This window comes from Cyclopterus lumpus, chromosome 6 (genome assembly GCF_009769545.1).
Source record: "Cyclopterus lumpus isolate fCycLum1 chromosome 6, fCycLum1.pri, whole genome shotgun sequence".
Classification (NCBI taxonomy): Eukaryota; Metazoa; Chordata; class Actinopteri; order Perciformes; family Cyclopteridae; genus Cyclopterus; species Cyclopterus lumpus.
The window spans coordinates 25280096-25297366 of record NC_046971.1 but is presented as its reverse complement, the minus strand read 5'-3'; the positions used below and the strand labels follow the sequence as shown (position 1 = coordinate 25297366).

The following is a 17271-nucleotide window of genomic DNA, read 5'->3' as shown; positions in this document are numbered from 1 at the left end:
CCAACGGAAAGAGAGCGCCACCTACACACACTCAAACTTCATTCAGAGATAATCCAAAGGAAACGCCGCCCACAAGACAGCACAGCAACGAGCCCAAGAGATCCAAAATAAATGAAGAAAGCAAGGATCCTAAAGGATTACATCCGCATCCTTATTTCACCTCCATAAATCCTCTTTTCTTCCCTCCTTTAATTTCTTACATAACCCCTTCCATTGCTTTATAATGTAGCCTCCACAACCATCTGTATCCATCATGCTGGATTTCCCCCTAAATGTTCATTACTTTACATGTTCTCCCCTGAAGCTCGTGTGTTTATTGATGCAGCAGCTGAAAACTCTACCGACAACCCCGACCCGAGGACCGCCTCCACCACAGGTGTTATGATGCCACCGCATACAAGTGACAACATCTTTAGTTAGCGCACATTTAAATGTAATAATTGATCTGTTATTTATTTGGGGCCTTTGAAGTGCTGATTGATTATCATATCAAGTGCCTATTTGCTCATCCAGCAGGGGCAGCAGATCTGGCAGAGCAACCTCATGCCTTGGTCATGCTGAAACATTGATCAAACAACGTTTCAGCCATATTTGCTCAAACTGTCACTATATCCTGGTGCTTGTACACGAGGAAGATGGTCTGTGACAAAATCAGCTTCGTCTGCCTCGTTTTAGTGCTCCTAATGTCATTAACAAGATTCCACGACGCCAGAAGGAAATCAACCAATCAGAGCCTGGGAATTTCTAGCACAGCTGTCAATCACTGCTCGTGGAGCTCGTGACCTCCAATCAAACTGGGCCGCGCGGATCAATACGTTGTGGGCTGTGCTTGGTTTAGGCACCACTGTTTTCAACATGGCGGCCGGGTCATTTACAGCTGAACAGTAACGGAAACATGTTTCTGAAAAGATTGGAGGGAGAAATAGGCAACGCATTAACATAATGCATTATTCATATTTAATCAGCGCTGCCTACTTTCAGAGTGTGATGGTTTTCTTTAGGAACCTGATGTTTTCCTAGATTATCTGTCTTGTGTATGATTATAAAAACAATATATTTTATTATAGTTACCATCTGTAGCTTTAAGGTCAACAGACAAATGTTTTTTAAAACAGTGGACTTTACGAATGAGCCACTCGGTGTAGGTAAGAGAATAAATGTGTTATTCTTCTCCCACTCGCTCTGCTTCTTTTTGTTTCTCTGCTTTCCCAAGTTTGTCATTAATGTTTGACAGTTCATATTTTTCAAAACTCTTACCACTACGCAACCTCTTCTCTGTCTTCCAGCATCTCAGACGTTCTTCTTGCTGTCTTTTAATATTTATTTTGTGCCTCTGACCTCTGTCTTTCTGGATTCTCTCTTGCTTCTCTTTCTCACCCCATCTCATCCTCCCATCTTCTATCCTCATTGTACCCCGTCTCTCGCTCTCTTTCTCACCCCATCTCATCCTCCCATCTTCTATCCTCATTGTACCCCGTCTCTTGCCTCTCTTTCTCACCCCATCTCATCCTCCCATCTTCTATCCTCATTGCACCCCGTCTCTCGCTCTCTTTCTCACCCCATCTCATCCTCCCATCTTCTATCCTCATTGCACCCCGTCTCTCGCTCTCTTTCTCACCCCATCTCATCCTCCCATCTTCTATCCTCATTGTACCCCGTCTCTTGCCTCTCTTTCTCACCCCATCTCATCCTCCCATCTTCTATCCTCATTGCACCCCGTCTCTCGCTCTCTTTCTCACCCCATCTCATCCTCCCATCTTCTATCCTCATTGCACCCCGTCTCTCGCTCTCTTTCTCACCCCATCTCATCCTCCCATCTTCTATCCTCATTGCACCCCGTCTCATGCCTCTCTTTCTCACCCCATCTCATCCTCCCATCTTCTATCCTCATTGTACCCCGTCTCTTGCCTCTCTTTCTCACCCCATCTCATCCTCCCATCTTCTATCCTCATTGCACCCCGTCTCTCGCTCTCTTTCTCACCCCATCTCATCCTCCCATCTTCTATCCTCATTGTACCCCGTCTCTCGCTCTCTTTCTCACCCCATCTCATCCTCCCATCTTCTATCCTCATTGTACCCCGTCTCTCGCTCTCTTTCTCACCCCATCTCATCCTCCCATCTTCTATCCTCATTGCACCCCGTCTCTTGCCTCTCTTTCTCACCCCATCTCATCCTCCCATCTTCTATCCTCATTGCACCCCGTCTCTCGCTCTCTTTCTCACCCCATCTCATCCTCCCATCTTCTATCCTCATTGTACCCCGTCTCTCGCTCTCTTTCTCACCCCATCTCATCCTCCCATCTTCTATCCTCATTGTACCCCGTCTCTTGCCTCTCTTTCTCACCCCATCTCATCCTCCCATCTTCTATCCTCATTGCACCCCGTCTCTTGCTTCTCTTTCTCACTCCATCTCATCCTCCCATCTTCTATCCTCATTGCACCCCGTCTCTTGCTTCTCTTTCTCACCCCATCTCATCCTCCCATCTTCTATCCTCATTGCACCCCGTCTCTTGCTTCTCTTTCTCACCCCATCTCATCCTCCCATCTTCTATCCTCATTGCACCCCGTCTCTTGCTTCTCTTTCTCACCCCATCTCATCCTCCCATCTTCTATCCTCATTGCACCCCGTCTCTTGCTTCTCTTTCTCACCCCATCTCATCCTCCCATCTTCTATCCTCATTGCACCCCGTCTCTTGCTTCTCTTTCTCACCCCATCTCATCCTCCCATCTTCTATCCTCATTGCACCCCGTCTCATGCCTCTCTTTCTCACCCCATCTCTCTCTATTCACTCTGTCATGCTTATGTAAGACAGCTGGTTGAGAAATCAATTACCATTGCATTACACCGGCTATATGTGGCCTCGTGACGCCACTGCTGCCGGTGGAAAGATAGCGCTGCAGCCCTCCTGTGGTTTAATGCTTTGCCTCTGCACTCTCTATCTATGGTGAAGATCCTGTTCTTTGTACAAGATAATACAGATAGTTTATAATGTGTATGTTATTGTGGTAGTGTCTACAAAGTGTGTGCATTTGTGGGCCATTACATTGGGTGAATTTAATCATCTGTTCAACACTTTGTTCTGCAGCAAAAAGGTCTCAACTATATTTAAGCATGTATAGTCCCGGGTGATCCCAAAACATGTTGCTGAATCTATGATTGGACATTCCTTTACCAATAGATTTTTTCTGGAGTCATGGTTGTGGTGGCGGGGGCGTGGTTAGGCTCTGCTGGGGGAGTGGCTCAGGGAACAGGTGCTGGGAAGAGGCCTAATTGGCCTCAGCTGCAGGGGGTCAGGGGTTGTGTGTCTCTGCCCTATATTAGATGTGATAGAGATGGAGGCACGGGACAGGAGAGCAGAGACACAGCCAGAGAATAAAGGGTATTGCTAAACCATAAACCGAAGTGTGCTCATTCCTTGGTGCCGGGGGACAGGAGCGTGTTACAATGGTCCTCATAAAATAATTCCTTCAAGTGTTCTTGATCGCTGACCGTTTTCCTCAAGCACAGCCACCAGGCCCACATTAAGATTGGAAGATTATATACTGGTGCAACACAACCTGGAGATGTCAGCAGAAGTAAATGGACTAAATGGGCTACCATGCAAAGTGCCATTCCTACCCATTCACGGACAGCCCAATGCGAGTCCTTTGGGTCTAGCACTGAGTGGAGGTGTTAAGATAGTCGTGAGAAGGTGAATGTTTCAGCCCAGTGTCTGACTCAACTGAGGGTTTAGGCCCAGTAACAATATTTGGCCTCAATGCAATGACCACAATGATGTGATCAAGATCTAGTGAGGTGTAAAGTCAGGGTGTGGTGGTGGTGAATGGGCTTCTGACGTTCACAGATCCAAAATTCGTATTCACATTTGTATTAACCATAGCCATAATGGTTCAGCTTATGTTGAGGCAACAAAACGTTGGTAACGGACGCAGTTAAACAAGTGTTCAACCATGCACATTGCTTCATGTCGACCTGGTCCTGTCATGGATACCCAGTTGATCCCCCCGTACCATTTCATACGGGGGGATCATGCGATCTGTTGGATGTGAGTCCATCAGTGACAGCTCCTCCTTGTCTGTCCAAAGCTAATCTTGCATTCTTAAAAACCTTCTCAAAACAGGCATTTCATTGACTGTGACTCCTCCCTCACGACTGTTAACCGCCCCCCGGCCTCTGGGGGCCGATAGTGATAACACAGCTGAGTGCATCACCCAACCCCCAAGTGCTGCTGTGTGCAGCTGAATGTTTTAGACGTGTGTTTGGCTAACGGCTAACTGTTGACGGGACTTGCAGTACATGCATTGATGAGTACGTATCTTATACAACGTCTTTAAGCCGATTGCCTGCATACTTCCAAATACTTGTTTTGGAGTTTGAATAAAGTGTGTTTTATCACCATTGGTGTTGAGGGAGGGGTTGGGGGGGTTAGACAATTGTGGGTTGCATTCATGCAATACAGCACCTGGTGTAGAGCTATCTGGTTATATATATTCTTCACATCCTCTATCTATCATATAGAAAGCTTGAATGTTGGCATACGCCATCTGATAAACTTTGAAAGTTGAACAGTGAGACCATCACAGTCCGCTCTCCACAGTGGAGGGCCGGACTTCAAAGCCTCTCTTCATCCCTCAACCAACTGTGGCCAGTGGGTGAGAAGTTATTTACAGGGCTGTTTTCTATGTCCTCACTGGAACACTGCCAAAAAAAGAAGAGCTTTTTCTCTCAGAACAAGTGGTCCTTTTTTTCTAGTTTGGGGAGAAAAAAGTTTTCACGGCAGTTTGTTGAGGAGAACAAAATAGACCTGTCCTCTTTCCTTTTCTCTCACTCCTTCAGTCCTCTTTCCTTTTCTCTCACTCCTTCACTCCTTTCTTTTCGTTCTGCCCAGAAAGGGTTGCTATGACAACCAAGCTCATTCCCACTGAGTCTCGTTCACCTTCTCCTCACTGCTTTCGGTTATTTTCCCACCATCTTAAGAGACGACATGTCAAGATGACACATCTCCTGTGTTATCGCCTGGGCTTCCTGCTCCGTATTGTCCCGTTCACAACAGTCCCATGTCATCCTGGGCAAAGGCAGAGCAGGCACCATTGTGTGAATACGATCATTGCATTGTCGCTGTATTCAATTAGAGAACTGGAATTATTGACCTCCCCTCCCTGCTCTCCTGGTTTAAATTACACATAACGTCCTCCTTTGTTCTCTATTGGGAACGTACATCTTGCTAAATTACACCTCTCAGACCATTGTAACCTCTTCTCTTTGTTTTATTTTCCTCCTCCAGTTCATATCGGGTTATGAGACTCCATTTGTATTGTCTGCTTATTACTTATCCTAGTGGTGCTGCTCAGACGAAGACAGGACAAAGTGAAGGTAGTGATGCTTCCCGATGGTCGGCATCAGGACTGGCGTGTGATCCAAACAATCTGATGCTCATGCTTGAGAGGAGAACATGTCATCACTTTGAGATAATATCCTCCACTTTCATTCCATACTTCCTACCTCATATGTCCTCTATTGAAGTCCTGCTTTCAGACATCCATAAAGGAACGAGTCATTTTTTAACAGCAGCAGAATTAAGAGACCACCACAACGTCACCACAGCAAGGCCATCGATGAAAGGGTCGACGCATTCTGATGTTCATATTGATATTGTAGTGTTGTACAATAGTATCAATCTTGTTATGCTATATGAACACATCAAGAATTGTGTTACCTAATAATTAAAATCGCCGTGTCAAACAGGATAATGTCAACATAGTTATGAAGTGTATTCATATGGGGGTTTATCAAACTAAGAATTCCTTCAAAGTTATGAAATTAATTCAACTTAGTTGACCTCAGTTGATCAAGTCGAAAACTATATGAGAACAAATACAAGACAGCAGCTTCTAGTAAATCACTCGTACTGTACAAGCCACATGCAGAAGTCTTTCTACAGTTGGTTTTCTATAACTTGTCACTGGTAATGTGTGGAAAGAGCTAGAAGCTCAAATAAAATAAAAACATTCACATCACACATATGAACCAATGTTGATATAGAAATATTGAATAGCGCAGCATTCCATTTAAACATTTAGATTGTTTTACATACTCAAATATTGGGCCAGTATGTAGCCTGTGTGTATGTCTCTGCTGTATAAATGAATGAGACCATGTGTGCATCAGTATGACTGGTAGAGGTGTTTGTGCTCTAGCGCCCGGCGACCCTAAAGCACATTAAGGGCATGCAGGGACAGTAAAGAGGCTCAGAGAGCAGCTTCCCGTCAGACAGGAAATCAATTGCACAGCCGTGTGGAGGGGAAGCGTCCCATCTAATGTACAACCACCCAATCGATACCTGGAAACTGGGACGGCCCAACGAGACGGGGGCAGCGAGAACGAGAGACAGCGGGAGGGCAGGGGGACAAATAAGACGGAAGGCCACAAGGTCACCGACTGCTCGAGTGTTATAATTAGACATACGGCTGCCATACTTCAGAGAGGACAACAGCCCCTCCTCCTCCTCATCTTCACTCAGATCACACGCAGCTACCTGCGTGCTTCTGCTGGCTGATGAAGTACAAGACTGCTTCAGATACTTCAGACAGAAAATATAAAGAAAAGAAATGCTGTGAAGTCAACTGCAGATTTGAAGCTGGATTTCAACGACGGCTAGAAAAAAAAATACTATACTGTCGTTAAAGGGCCAGTGTGCAGGATTTTGGTTTGCAAATTAATGGCAGAAATGGAATATAATATGAATAACTATGTTTCCATCAGTGTATAATCACCTGGAACTTAGAATTGTGTTTTCATTAGCTTAAAATGAGACATATCTACCGCCGCCATGTTCTACAGTCAACACTCACCACTAGATGGCACCAAATCCTACACACTGGCCCTTTAAGTGTAAAAGCACAGTGGTTATGTTACCATACATATCTTGCTAGTCATGCTAGCAGCACGGCTGTATGAATGATAGAGTTGTTTTGTCAGTGGGCCTACCACTTTGGTCCAGACCGAATTATCTTGACAACTATTTGACAGATGGCCATGAAATGATATTATTATTATATTATCTGGCCATTCATGGAGCTCGGAGCATGTATTCTCCTGACTTTGGTGGTGCTTATTCATCCAGTGCCACCAGCATGTCAAAATGTTCACTTATTCAGTGAAACATCTCATAATCTTTGGTGATCCACTGATTCTGAGGTTGCCATTTAAAAGATTGAACAGCCGAATGTGATCTATTCAATTAATGCAGCTTGGTCCACCGTACGTACCCCTGTAACAGGTGGTGTTTTAGTGTTGGTTTCCACTTTGGTTGGTTAGGGGTATCGCGATATACTGGTATTGCCGATAACTGTGATAGCAATGGTTCTTTGGGGTCCCATCTCCGAGGCTGTGTTCTTATGGGGTTCGGCTAATGTCCCCGACATCTATAACAGTCCTGCTTACATTGCCGACCTCTAAAGAGACCCCGCGTGCCTGGTCGTGCGCCAGAACCGGCTCCCAGGCCACTTGCCCACCCCGCTCAACGTTCTGAACCCTCTGGCTTTTTCTTCCCCAGTGTCTCTCTGTGGTTCCAGTCCTCCCCCATCTGCCTCTCTCTGTCGCTATCTCTTCCTGTGGGCGTGGCTTCCCCTTTCTCACTCTCCTGGCTCCCTGATCGCTGCCCAGCTGGTTCACCTGTTCAGAGACACACACCTGCAATAGATGGACTCATCAGCCCCGCATCAGATGCCTCAGCTACTGTGGTAGTTACTCGCTTCAGGCCTCTGTACTTGTGTGCTTCAGGAAGCGTATGAGTAACAATCTATCTGCATCACATCCATTATATTGGCAGGCAACAACACAAACAGAATAATATATTGTTCAAATATATATATATATATATATATATATATATATATATATATATAAAAACCTTTTTTTAAAGGAAATAATCTAACTAGCAGCAGTCTATCCGTCATCTATCTGCCATCTTATTTCCTCCCTGATGTCTTTCAGTCGTCAATGCTATTGAACGATGTGATTCCTGGTGGAGCTTCCTCCAGTCAAGCAGAGCGGAGACGTTAATCCGGACTGACATGCACCCCCGACGTTCACTTCCACACAGCCTCCCATCTCCATCACCGTGTGGTGTGCACATGTATGTACGTTTAAATCACAGTTAGGAGCTCAGCTCTCTGCACCATTTTCAGAAAAACGTATGACTTATTTATAGCTGCTGAACGCCTAGAGGAATCTTCAGAGTGGCTACCCAAAGCAGAGATATCTCTATGTCTGAGTGGAGGATTACATATTAAATATCAGCGATGAGCTCCAGACTAAGCAGTACTTTCTCTTCTGGCACAAAAAGACGCTTCTTTGTCAGCCGCCATCAGATGAAAGCTTTGCGTCTCTAAAAAGTGTATCCATAAAGTCCCATAAAATCCCAGAGATGCAGCCTCGGACTCTAAACTAAATCTAGATAATAAAACCCCATTCATACTTGATCTTGTTGGAAGAAGGATAGACAACATCTCACCACTACATAGTAGCTATTTAAGAGCTTTCAATCATGATCTGTCAGAAGAAGTTTTCAAGCCAACATAAATTGACAGTCAAGTGCAGAAAAACTGGACATTTAAGCACAATAACACAAGCTCCAACTGCTGATGAAGATCATGTGATAACATGGAAAGCTCCAGAACAACGAAAGTCAAATCATCTTATTAGGAAATGTGTTGGAAAAAAGTTGAATTTAATGAGAGTGAACCTGTCTCTCGGGTTGGATACTGTGTGAAATCAGGCAGAATCACACAGGTCCACCATGAATTCTATCAGCTCAGACTCCAGGGGGGCCTCCAGCAGCGACCGGACCACCGTGGACCTCAGCGCCCAGCAGCAGTGGCTCCTCCCCCTTGCAGGTGCAGACCCCTCTGCTCCTTCAGTCCCCGCTTGGAGCCAACACTGCACACTGATGGAGACCCAGGTCGTATTGCAGGGAGGCAGAATCAGAACCAGAACCAGGACTGAGCAAGGAAAACTGTCAGACCCTGCTGCAGTTAAATGAGGTATTTGAGGTTTATAAAAGGACTCTGGTTCTCGGAAAACACACTCTTGTCACATCAGGGACCGCCAAAATCAACACAATTAAAAGTAACTTTAATTAAAAAGAATGTGTTATTTCTTCTTTCTCACTTTCAGTTATTTTATATCATTGTACATCATTGTACATGTAATAAATAACAATGTGAGTTTATTGAACTGAATTTCTGTTTTTTACATACATGTACTTCTTTTTAACAAATTGATATATTTGGTATTGGAAAAATATTGTGCCATTATTTTTCATTTTTATCTCTTTCTATGTTGATCTAAAAGTGGAAATACAACGTAAAAAACAAGTTAGTCAGAAAAGCTAGATTTTGAGTTGAATGTGTACTTTGATCAGCACGACGAGCAGCATGCCAAGGATAATTTCATGCATAACTCAACTAAATCCTGCTCTGATGTATAACCTCAAATATGCTCCCAGCTTTGAAGGAGTGTGTTGGTTCGATGAAGAGTTGGCCCCGCCTGAGGTGCGAGTGGGCAGGCGTGATTAAAGGGAAGTCTTTTGACATCCGGGTTTTGCATTAACTTGCCTCATTAATTCCCCCGTAATGGGACCACAGACAAGAGGCCAGTGGGACTCAGGTGGTCGTCCTCACCTTCTTTATAATCAGGAATGGCTGAGTTCACTTGTAATCATCACCTTGCTCCACACATGGGGAGGTGTTCACAGCTGGGACTTTGGGAGGCAGTGAGTTAAGTTTTGTAAGACAATATTATGATCTAAATCATAATATCAAACATACTGACTCTCGCCACATGAGCTCCACCTAGAGATCCCAACAAATGAGTATGTTTGTGTGGGAAACATTAGCAATGCATGTCTATCGAACTTAAAACATAAACATAACTCTGTTTTGCAGTAGTTTGACTTTTTTTAAAACTAGTTCATAATGCGGGACATCGGTTCAATATGTGGGACCAGGGACCAGAATGCTGTGCAGTCCTGCAGAAAGCAGGCCCTGGTCACCTGAGCTTCACCCCAATTCCTGCAGTAAATCACAGTTCACTATCACCCAAACGTGGACGGAAACATCTAGTTTAACGGATCCCGGGAGGACATGGCCTGCCTGAAGACACTTGGTCTTGTGGGCTAGGCCCTTTGGTTACAATGAAGAAAAACCTAAATGACAATAGTATTTTTTTAGTCTTACAGCTCTGAGGCAGCAGTTTGGGGAAGACCCTGTCCTGTTGCAATAGGACACAGCCCTCCTGTTGTGGTAGAACTTGACTAGAGCCCTGACCAGAGGTGTTCAACCCCATTCAACACCTCAGGGATGAACTGGACCCTTATTAAGAGTTATAGCTCTGCCTATTGACTCGTCTTCCAGTTAAAAACATCTGAACTTCAAGCTGAAAAGGCCACATCTACCTCTCACTAGCCCAGTGTCTTAGCATCATGCTAAGGCCACTAGCCACAGCCAAACACAACGTCTTAGCCTTATTCACCAACATTCACACACCAGGACTTATATTTATTCAGCTCAAGCTGAATAGTCCACCAGCGTTGCGGAAAAATGCAACCCAATGTCCCTTTTGGTGGTGTGTTTCTGTGGTCCGCCCACAGGGCTGCAGGGTGGATGCCAGCAGGGCAGACGGACGGACAGTGTGTGGCTACCAGCAGCACACTGGGGGGAGGGGGGAGTGTTTGCCCGACTACTTCCTGAACCAAACGGGGAGCCAGATGTCGAGGAGCAAAGCTCGGTGGAGCGTGCTGAGGGGATGAATGATTTCCTTCAGAGACACATGGCTTTATAGTGTACAGTGTATATATATTGTACTTTTTTTCACCTGACTTTATTTGATCATTGCAGCGGAGAGACAGGAAACCTGGCTGTTGCTATTCAATGACAAAGAATCATGACACAAAACCATCTGAAAGGTAATATCTGGAAGCATTTTGAAATCAGCACCATTGTAAAAAACATATGTATTAAGGTAAGGCTGTTTGAAGACACACATTGTCACGTTAGCTTGAGAGATTTCTGCTTCAGTGCAGTGGAGAACGCTTGTTCATGGCTCTCTCTGCACATAGCCCAATCCGTTGTGGAACTGTCCCTGGTACTCTGGATAATTCAAAGACCTCATTACCCGCTGCATCGCTGCTATTGTTTTCACCTTGTGAGTCTGTGTGTGTGATATTGAAAATGCGTTCAAAGATGGGTGTTGCCTGAGCAAGAGAGGGGCAAAGGGGTTATTGGACCACGCCAGTTTAGTCCCCTGGCCAAATGCTGAAGGTTGCGTTCCAAGATGGCCGTGGTCCGAACAAGGGCGCCAGAAGTAGAAGGGTAGGAAGTTGGGAAGTGGCCATTGGCCCCCCCACTTTGCGCCCTTGGCCCAATTTGCCATCGCTGGTGTGATCCCATCGTACGACGGTGTGGTCAACTGTATTTAAAGGAGATCTGAGGTCTGTGGATTACCCAGAGTAATACGTGCACTCTCTGGAAAGTCAAATGCTTCTATTTCTACACCAAAGATGAAATTCCTTTCACCAGAAGGCAGAAATCCCAAACACTGCAAATAAAATCTGAACAATCTGCACACCACTCCTGTACCACTACTCCACGGTCAGTGGATCAGTGAACCACAAACGGATCTCTCTCTGCTCAGGCGATTTCCATTCATTGCACTCGTTATTCTGGAATACGTGACTTCTAGTATCTACATCTCATTAGAATATTAGATTAGATATATCTCACAAACCTCGAGGGGAATGCGAGCAGGTGTACAGAAACACAAAGCATTATTTTTAGGTTGATGTATTATGATCCTTGCCAGGCTACTATTTTTGTTCTGTACAAAGTATCCACTAATCAATGCAGTCAGAGAGATTTATATTTCAGTACCAATCTGTCTTCAGCGACATTTCCAATCTCTTTCCATGTTTCTTGCCTGATAGAAAAGTGCATACAGTGTTCTAATGAATAAACAACTTAACTTGCTAACGTCTTGAGGACATCCACATACTATATGAAATTGTTGCCCCCAGTGTGCCACCCTGCATTTGTATCTATATCCTTCACGAGTGACCACTTCAGAGACATTCAATAACCAATGTGTCAGCAGCAGCATTAACTTAGTGAATGGATGCCCTTCACTCTGACACATCACATCCGCTGTGGCTCTGAACACATTCGACCATGGCAACCTTTTCTTCTGCAGGGATCACGAAACACAAAGAAAGTACATTTGTCTTTTTTGACACGCTAATGAACATTTACTAAGGTGAGCACTTGCACCACAGATATACTACTCGTTACTGCAGTTGCTGAGTTGAAGATGAACTATATTGCATACACACTGACATTCCATAACAAGTATGTGGTATTCTGTGCATGCAGAGATGTGTGGAACATGCAGTTCCCTCCAGTGTGACTCAGACAATCACACAGGGTGGCATTTCAAAGGTGACACTTATAGATAACACACACGTATTGTGAAAATAAATGTGTGTATGTGTGATGAAAGGACATGCTGTTATGCTCCATTTCTACAGTCATGTTAACCAATGAGGCTGCAAGTTACCTAAAAATACCCCAACCTTTTTGTTGTTGAGGACCTGAAAACTAGAGAGATCCAGGAGTGTTGGTTCAATGCTCGGGTGGCAATGGTTAGTCGCCTTGGAAACAGGTTGGATGTAGGGCCTACAAGGAAACGTGGGACTGAGCATTGGATCGTAAAAATAATTTAAAATGAACATAGTTATTGGTAATCCTTTTCTCAAAATTGATAAATTACAGAAAAATCTCCTTACTAGCTTTTTTTTGTGTAGCTTTCAACAGCATGTTACATCAGTGGCTGCAGTTTGCTCAGTTGTCATGGCGATGGCTCAGTTTACTTTGGTCATATGATAAGAGGTGGTCATATATGAATGTTCCAGAAAAAACTAGTGAGTAGACATTTATTTGTTGTTTTCTTTCAAGGCTTGAATCATTTACTGTTTATAACAAGCAGAAATAATATGTGAAGGGCATTGGCTGCTGGGTTAATTTTGTGCAGGGATAAGCAGACACTTGTCTGACATGTTATAATGCATTCATTGCTATTTCTTTACACGCTCCTACTGTTATCCGAAACGGGGATTATAACATTGTGATAGAGCACCAACCAAACTGAACTGTATTCAATATGAATGGGAATTGAATGTGAGTCAATGAGCTCTAAAGGTTTGGCAAAGCTGATTTAAAGTTATCATTATCAGTGGCTGTCTGGTTCCCATGTATATCAAACAGTAAAAGGGTACAAGGGATGAGCAGACTGCTCATGCTGGAATAGTCTAAGTGGCACAGTGTGTCACCTGGAATAGGTTGGCACCAACAGCTGTTGAGGGAATCTTCCATTTCACCATCTGGCTTCGCTCCCAGCCTGATTCCCAGGATCTGTTCCAGTATGTTGCGATTTAGAAATGATTTCTAAATATATATTTGTCAGATGGACTACTCGTCCTGCTGCATGACTATTTAACAACTAAACAATGCATTCTCGTTCGATCCGTGGGCTTTTGCCCCGCTGCTGCAGAATGAACATGTGAAACACGAGACTGACTGATTGACAGAATGGAACGGATGGACGGAAAATGCCATAGATAAATCCGGGTATGTAGGTAGGTAGAGTGGCTTCACGGGTCCTACGTACATGGTCTGCAGGAGGCTCTGTGGAACCGTGCAGCCAGCCTTGGGAGGGAAGTTCCAAAACAATCCAGGCCCCATCTAGCAGTGGGTATAAAAATACAAGAGACAAGGTCTACTGTACTGGCGTTGGTGCATTGCAGGTGCAAAAGCAGTAACACGATTCACAGAATTATGTCAGGAGACTCCATGCAATAAAACTACACAGAGCAGACAGAAGGTATCATTCGGTTGGAGGCAGAGATGAATAGGATCCTGTGGAAATTGCCGGGGAGAGAAATGTGAAGGTTAACATTTAATAGAAGACTGTTGTGTGATTGATGCTAATCTAGTTATTAGATCCTGTAATCAATAACAAATCCAGTGTGAGGTATTGAAAGCTGCATTAATTGACTGTTATAGTGGCCAGAAAGAACAACACAGACTGTATTTCACATGAATAATACTGTAGTCCCATTACCCAATAGACACGAGGGAGCTAGCGAATTAGAGCAGAGATCCAGCAGAAGCATTGAGCAAAGAGGAAATAAAATCAGCATGCAAAACACGGTGATAACAACACTGCTTTTTTCCAGTGGCCAACTTGCAGTGCCAGCCTTCATTGTGGAAAATGCCACTGGGTGGGAGGTGGTGACAGTGAGGTCTTTAGACTCCGAGGAGCAAGACGAGTTGTTCCAAAACAGAGAGAACTAGAAACACAGAAAGCCTTGCACACCAGAAAGCTCTGAAACTTCTTAATTAATGACTCACCAGTATGTAAATGGCTCCTGTGGTACTATGCTGTTTATTAGCACCTCTGTCTTACTTGTGCCATACATACAGTCCTGTCCAACTCCTATCAGTTGTGTTGTTTATATGCTCAAAATACCGCCGTAATGTGCCGTTATCAACTGGTAATGCTAATAATAGCTAACCTGGCTGGAGCAAACCCCACTAAGTGTTCCAACTTGTTGTACTGGAACGTAGTCAACTCTGGTGTGACGTCATACCCAGCACCGATTTCCAATATCCGAGGTGAATGGTATGCAGTAATAGAGGTATCTATACTGATAACCCTTTTCCCACCATTGTCCACATGCCGTTGGCTATCAACTGGTAGTAGCTCTAGCTGTCTGTCTGTTAACAAGGTACAACATTTAGGAAATGCGGTGGTGCTGTTAAGCTCACCTTCCAGTCAGGAAAGTGAAAGTTAGCTAACTAGCTAGTTAGCCTACCTTGCTACGGTTAGCCCTGATAGACATGTGGGGGTTTAGCTAGCTTAGGCTGTCTCTCACTGGCTCAGTAATGCTGAATGACCAGACTGTCAAGACAGCCTGTTTTTTGTTGTTGTTTTTTTCCAGTTTCAACAAAAATAGTAAGCTACTGCCATCCAAAAACTCCCAAATCCTTTCTCCAAATATGGGCTGACTGGAGCAGTAACTCATGTAGGAACAACAGCAGCGGTGTATTGCTCTTTGTAAATCTATTTATAAATGCCGAGCTGAGAAACCGACGCGCTCCCAAAGGCAAGACCAGCTTGGCTCCAGTGGCTGTTTCATGTGCTGATGGAGCAACGCAGCAGTGAAAAAATACATTTTATGTCGTTAAACAAAAAGGGAACGGGGGTGTTCACAAAAGAACTGAGCGGCTTTTAAAGACACTCTACTTACATGAATCAGACAGAAAATACAGAATTAAATAGCGTCTCTGCGCTCCTGTGCTATTTGCACATATTTAAATGAGGTAAAATTATGATATTTGGCACACAACTATTACCCCATTTTAATGGAAATTAGCCTCATTGGAATAACTGCGCTAATAGCCGACCGCAGTTATAGTGAAATTATTACCGTCTTCAGAAAGCAGGTGGTAGCTGAAACATATTCATAAAGTCGTTTATTTTGGGATGCAATGGCAGTTTTTTCAGAAAAATAAATAAATATAGTTATGTTGGGGAGAAGATAAAATAAAAACTAGCAAAAAATGTATGAAAATAAGGTTATTATATGAAGAAAATAAAAGAAATATTTTCCCTCACACCAAACTGCACTCAGATGCAAAATCTTATGTCCGTGTTTACTCTGTAATATCTTTAGTGAATGAGACATTGAAATAGTGGAAGCGCAATTCATTGTGTGTTCCTTGTGAATTGGCCCCAGAATGACGACAAGAGCAGCGGAGTTCTCCAACGGAAGAGGACCAAATAAAAAAGGGACATCCAGCGTGTCGCTATGGAAGCTTTTGAGTGGGATGCAACAAAACATCCCCTAATCTTTCTGCTGATAGTCTCGTTATGGTTTGACCCAGCCAGGCCCTTTGAAATAACTTAGGTTTATAAGTAGTTGTTCCAATAAGTTACAATTCACAAAAAGGACTTAAATCGTAGACCTTTTAAGTATTACATTTTCTCGTCTTAATTTTGCTGTCATGGTCTTCAGTCTTTCAGCAGCATTCAGCTAATGTGAGCAGATTTGGGACACCGCTAGCACAAGCCTGCCCCAAATTCAATCAACTTTTATGACTGTAGGTCCAGCATTCAGAAACCACTATTTTATATACATGCCCCTTTAGACTCCAGTCTGTGGTGTTTACTGAGAGTGAACTGACTTTTTCACCAACCCAGTTTCACTGTAAATGGCGCACTTTGTTTTTCTGCGGGGACAATAAATTCAACCTGCCGACGTGCTATTCACTCCAATGCAGAGGCTGGCGATGGGAGGTGGTGTGTGTGTGTGTGTGTGTGTGTGTGTGTGTGTGTGTGTGTGTGTGTGTGTGTGTGTGTGTGATGGGGAGGAGGTGGGGGTTGAAGTAAAGTATAAAGCACAAAGCAGGGCTACACACACACATTGTGCCAACACTCTCATCCTCATTTTACCATCCTCCTCCTCTGCTGCAGCATTTTGAAGTTTAACTCCTAATTTCTTCAATAAGGGAAACAAATATTCTGCTCATCTCAGCTTCACAAAGAGTTTTCTACCCTTGATTTTTGGGGGGAGGGTACAAAAACATGCCACAGACGGATCAAGCTTTACTGTACCTGTGGTGGAGTTGAGATCTTTTCCAGCCGGTACGGTCGGGTTTAGCTCTTCTCTTCTCTCTGTGTCCTTGTGTTCGTGTCTCAGGCTGCCAAGGATTGGGATAGTGGACGTCGCCGTGTGTGTGTGTGTGTGTGAGTGTGTGTGTCTGTGGGTGCACTAAACGAAAGGAGAGAGAGGGTCTCTGTCTCTCTCTGTCTCTACCTCCCTCCCCTTGCCGATGATAAACAGAGTGCACGTGGCTTCACCAATGATGCATCGGGAAGTAAAAGAGCGACGAAGGGAGGGAGGGAGGGAAGGAGGGAGGGGGAGAGGAGACATGGGGGAAAGACTTGAATCTGGCTGAGAAAGAGATCTGTGTCCTGTGTGTGTGTGTGTGTGTGTGTGTGTGTGTGTGTGTGTGTGTGTGTGTGTGTGTGTGTGTTTGTGTTGTTGTTGAAAGCAGGACAGCTTTGGGTTGGCGAACGCCAGCGGAGAAATGCATTTTCAAGCACACCGACAAATGTGAAAGAAAATATCTTCTTCTGAATATCTAATTCTGGCAC

The 17271-nt window shown here is 44.2% G+C and overlaps 1 protein-coding gene across 2 annotated transcripts in view; it reads right to left on the bottom strand.

The window, feature by feature from the left end:
- The window catches only part of ndrg4 (NDRG family member 4), a 54300-nt gene extending 37479 nt beyond the window's left edge, over positions 1-16821 (bottom strand). The window contains exon 1 of one of the 2 annotated variants that reach the window (XM_034534064.1): positions 16729-16821. Coding sequence is in view for 1 of the 2 variants with exons in the window: in XM_034534063.1 (XP_034389954.1) it covers positions 13720-13793 (74 nt within the window). In the remaining variant the exon portion in view is untranslated. Of the gene's footprint in view, positions 1-13719; positions 13794-16728 lie in introns of those variants that run through there. The other variant, XM_034534063.1, reaches the window with a different exon arrangement.
- Between the last annotated feature and the right edge of the window lie 450 nt (positions 16822-17271).